The 5,184-nt window shown below is 38.0% G+C and overlaps 1 protein-coding gene across 3 annotated transcripts in view; it reads left to right on the top strand.

Moving 5' to 3' along the window:
* Nucleotides 1–5,184, top strand: part of Lrba (LPS-responsive vesicle trafficking, beach and anchor containing) — a 443,002-nt gene that overhangs the window by 407,943 nt on the left and 29,875 nt on the right. For all 3 annotated transcript variants that reach the window (XM_013029761.1, XM_013029760.1, XM_013029762.1), the window contains one exon: nt 3,640–3,795. In XM_013029761.1, the coding sequence (XP_012885215.1) occupies nt 3,640–3,795 (156 nt within the window). The remainder of the gene's footprint in view (nt 1–3,639; nt 3,796–5,184) is intronic.

Here is a 5,184-nt window from a genome sequence, read left to right as displayed (position 1 = left end):
ACACACACACACACACACACACACACACACACACACACACACACACACACACACACACTGTTTTCCTATAAAACAAGGTACAGGCCAGGCCAGATTCGGCCATTGTTCACCATCTAGGTTCCAGATCACTGGTCATCAGACTACCCTTCCTTTCCACAAGTAATTGTTTAAAGCTATGTTCCTTTTCAGACATTTTAAAGTTGGTACCTGTAAGTTTTGTTGTTGTTGTTCCAATCCTGAGCTTGAACTTGGCATGGCACTGTTCCTAAGCTTTATTGCTCAAGCCTAGTGCTCTACTACTTGAGCTTCCATATCTTTGATGGTTAATTAGAGATGAGTCTCATGGACTTTCCTGCTCAGGCAGGCTTTGAACTATGAACCTCAGATCTCAGCCTCCTAAGTAACTAGGTTTATAGATGTGAGCCACTGGCACCCGGTTTACTGTAGTAGTTTTAATGTGTTGCTAGGGATCCAGCTCAGGACCTTATTTGTGCTCAGTACATGTTATACCACTGAGCTATACTCCGCTCAGTAATAAAATTTCATAACATTTATTAAACATAGAAAACAGCATTTCTTAGTGCACATGTTTAATGAGACAGATGTGTTCTTCCCCCAATTAACTCATGTATTCATGAGTAAGAGAGACAGGATTTACTCACAGATCTATCCCTATTACTTTATTTTTATAAATGGGGGTTCTAAAGAATATTACTCACCTAAGAAAACAGATGGAAAATGAGATTAGCAATATCACACAAGTCTTTGAACTCTTTCTGATTATGTGGCAGAATGTATATGGTGATCTATTAAGAATTATTAAATTACCTCATTTTACCCTCCACTGAAACTTAATTTCAGTGTTGTCTTAATTGACAGTGTGGTCGTTCTGTTTATTGAGAGACATCTAAACTTTAGCATTTGATCCCTGGGAATTCACTTCAGTATTGCAACAAATTTTTTGAATTGTCTCTGTATTTACCTCCCAACAGATTTTTATCTCCTGGGCAAAGTACCATAGGAAGATTCTGCATGAAAGGGAAATAGGTCATTATTTTATCTGGGGCTAGATGGGCATGCAAGATGGGAGACAAAAAAGGAAAACTCACAAGAGAGTTCTTGGACAAATCAGTTTCAGGCAAGAGAATCTACGAAAGTTGAGGAACTAGAAATTGATTCCATTAAAAACACCTGTGCCTACACACCCTTGGGAAAGCTTGCTATAGGGGTATGCATGCCTCACTTTGAAAGCTGCTTCTTTGGTCAAATAGGCCTGATTTTCATTAGATAAAATACTTTTAGTACTGAATCTAAGTACATTTACTAGCAAGAGCAATGAAGTACTATAAAAGTTATTGCCTTTAAGACAGACACAGATAGACAGCCAGACAGCCAGACAGACAGACAGACAGACAGACAGACAGACAGACAGACAGACAGACAGACAGATAGATAGATAGATAGATAGATAGATAGATAGATAGATAGATAGATAGATAGATAGATAGATAGAGGCATACATACATACATGATATATAGATATGTAGGTGGATGAATGGATGGATGATAAGGAGAGAAAGAGATATGGGTAGGTAAATATGCAGGTACATATGTATATACTGCATGGATGGTTGTGAGTTTTATTATATTATAAGCCTTTGTTCATGGGTACTTTGTGATTAGCCAATTCAAAATTATGTATGCCTATGTCTTATTTTTTTTGTCGTTTAGGGGGTTTGAACTCTGGGCCTGGGCGCTGTCCCTCAGCTCTTCAGCTCAAGGCTAGCACTCTACCACTTGAGCCACAGCGCCACTTCCAGCTTTTTCTGTTTGTGGTGCTGAGGAATGGAGCCCAGAGCCTCATGCATGCGAGGGAAGCACTCTACCACTGAGCCACTTTCCCAGCCCCTGCCTATGTCTATTAAGGAGATCCTCTTAAAAGCTGATGCCCCAAAACTGAAACTGTATGGCATAGAGCAAGAATCCTATGAACATAAACACTGACAAAAAAATAAATATCTTTCTGGTTACCACATGGAATGAAAATGCAGCAGTAACCAGTGTAGAAAAGGACCGCATACATTGTTTTAATTACTAGGTTTCTTGGAATAAAAAAAAAGAATCACATAACTTCACTGCAGTCAGATAGTGCTTCTCTCCAATGCTATGTTATGGCCATAAACACTTCTTTCATCTGCCAGCAACTTCCTTTTGTGTAAAAGGAGAAGCAAAAGTGATCCCCAACTGGAATTCTACTGTTGCTACTTTCTCCCATTAACCTTCCCCAGAGCAAATTATCCAACCCTATCTACTAATCTTAAGTGGTTATGCTGTGTCGGCAGATTCTGGCAGACTTCCATGGGATTTCACATGCACACATGTTTGCACACACACATTGGTGCACATGTTTACATGTTTGCACACACATTTGTTGTGTTGTCTCTGCCATGAGGACAGGGGTTATCTCAGTCCTGTGACCCTAGTGATTCCCAACATAGCACGGGAGAGTATTTTGAACACCTTGTTTTTCTTTTTTACTTTCTTAGCCCTCTATTAAACTACCACAATAACAAATAATGTTGTACTAGATACATTGAGTATAATATAGATATATTTTAATATGATCATTAATGCACATTTTTTTCCTTAAGAACTGAAAACTATGGGGAAAGCGCTTAATAATTAGATACCAAAATTTGTTTTGTCTGTTCTGATTGCTGGTACAGTCGAGTTTCTTTTATGCTGTTACTTGCATTGGTAAATGCCAACCCACAGATCATTAAGAGCAGACTCTCTGATTAGCTTCCTCACAGCAAAGCAGACATCTTGGTGAAAACTCCCTTTGTGACAGTTGCTCACGTGTTACTTTTCCACGTGCATAGTGTCACTCTGTCTGACCCCGTGCCTTGTGACAAACTCCATCTTGGGACCTGTGTAGCACTTGGATCACACTGCCAGCCTGTCTTGTTTTATTGCCTAAACAAGGAGCTGAAGTGGCAGTGTGCTGTGCTTTGACTTTTTCAATTACAAGAATCTTTAATACATAGTCATTCTAGCCTTTGCTTACACGCAACTGCAGATGTAGACCAGGGAAGTGGGAGTCCCCATCTAGTCAAATTAAAGACTTGTTAAAGCCAAAGTAGTATAAGATACTGCAATATTTCAGATATATGACATTTAAATTCTAATAGCTGTTCCTTGTGACAAAGTGTTAAAGGTAATAGATTGTTACAATATGAATCTGCTCTCATGACAATAGATGTAATGAGATTGTCAGGAACAAAACCAAACTATGGTGCAATCTAAGGCTATAATCCAGTTTGGTCCTGCCCAAGAGCTAAAAAGCACATTCTGTGAATTGTATGGTATTTTAAAGTTATAGTATGTTGCTATTTCTTTCCTCTAAGCAAAAAAAGGTTTTATTGTGATGTTGAATTTAACCGTCCACATTCTTCCAGCAGTTTCATGTTTTCCTATTTGGTTTTGCAAATACTATTTATCCTTAAATCTCAAGTAGTCTTGTTTTAGAATGTGTCTCCTCTCTTTCCTCACCCCCAGCTCCCGGTTTGACAAACTGTAGAATTTCTTTGACCATGTGTGCTTAGAGCTTTTTTTTTTTTCTTTTCTCCATTCTCACAGCCAGCAATACAGGGATGCACAGGAGGCAGATCACTGACCTTCTGGACCAGAGCATTCAAGTCCATTCCCAGTGCTTTGTGATCACTTCAGACAATCGCTATATTCTCATCTGTGGCTTCTGGGATAAGAGTTTCCGAGTCTACTCCACAGACACAGGTAATGTCTTTGCTAATGAACTAAGTTTATGACTTAGCATTGTAGCATTGACAAGTTCAGAATCACTTCTCAAGTTCTTCCTTCCTTCTGAGATTATAGAAATCTGAAGTCTGTGAAACAAATAATCTAGTAAGGTAGCCTCAGCCTATTTTCAAGAGGCAGCTCTTATCATAGCTTTGTTCCCTAAGGCATGCTCAACAAAACAAATGACTGTTTTTGAAGGCAAAGCCTGGTATGTAAATACCATACACATTCGTATATGCATAACCTTATGGCAAGTGAGTGCATGAAGAAATAGGTACATTTTCCACTTTCATATTATTTAAAGAGGTTTCTTTCCCCTTCTGAATAGTCTTACTGAAAGCTACACTACAGTGAAGCAAAATGGGTGACTCATTTGATATGTTATAGAAGCTCTTGTGAAAATTATAAAAGTTTAAGGTTATATATTCATTTTTATGTATATCCCTCCCAAAGGACAAACCAAGTTCATCTCAGCATTAGTATAGGAGACTCAGTGTAAGAATGCTACTACATTTTTGCATGTAGGAAATTGTGAAACATCAAGAAATGTAATGTGATTTCTTTAAAGTATTTTAGAAGCTGTTAAAGCATAAAATAAACTTGTAAATATGTATTTTAATATTTAAAGTGATTAAAGCTAGATGTTAGCTCATGATAACTAATCAATATATACTCTAAAAGTAGTTTTTGCTTTGTTTTGTTTTGGAACCTTGAGGCTGAAACCCAGGGTCTCAGGCATGCTAAGAGTGCACTCTACCAGTTAGAGCTGACCACGCCCCACTGGATGTAACTATATCTATGGAAACAAGGATCCACAAAACTTCAGTGGGTTAAATGCTTTTACAAATCTCCATTCAGTCTTGTTAATTATCTTCACAAAGTTTGTGAGATCTTGTTCCTGTCTTAGTGAGTATGGTAGGCTGAACGATTGCTAGGGTCTACTAGAGGTTTATTGGATGTTCAAGGAGTTTGTCTTAAGAATTTGGTATTGTAACATGCTGAGAGAGAGAGCAGAGAAAGTAAATTGAATGAAAACTATTTGTGCTAGAAGTTGTTTTGAGGCATTAGACTTTTTTGTCTTATGAATTGGTGAGATCATCTATTCAAATTTATGATCTATTGAAAATCTATGATTTTTATTTTTATTCTATCAGTCCATGGGAAAAAACATGATTATTCAAGCTTTTCTGAGTGACTGGTCTTTACATATGCTTAAATCTGTAAGAAGGATTGTTATTGAACCTAAAAATCCAGTAACAAAACTGCTATGGTGATTGGTAGACTTTCCAAAACTAGCTAGCTTCCCTTCCCTTCCCTTCCCTTCCCTTCCCTTCCCTTCCCTTCCCTTCCCTTCCCTTCCCTTCC

Source organism: Dipodomys ordii, unplaced genomic scaffold (assembly GCF_000151885.1).
Source record: "Dipodomys ordii isolate 6190 unplaced genomic scaffold, Dord_2.0 Scaffold122, whole genome shotgun sequence".
Lineage (NCBI taxonomy): Eukaryota > Metazoa > Chordata > Mammalia > Rodentia > Heteromyidae > Dipodomys > Dipodomys ordii.
This window is presented reverse-complemented; position numbering and strand designations above follow the sequence as displayed.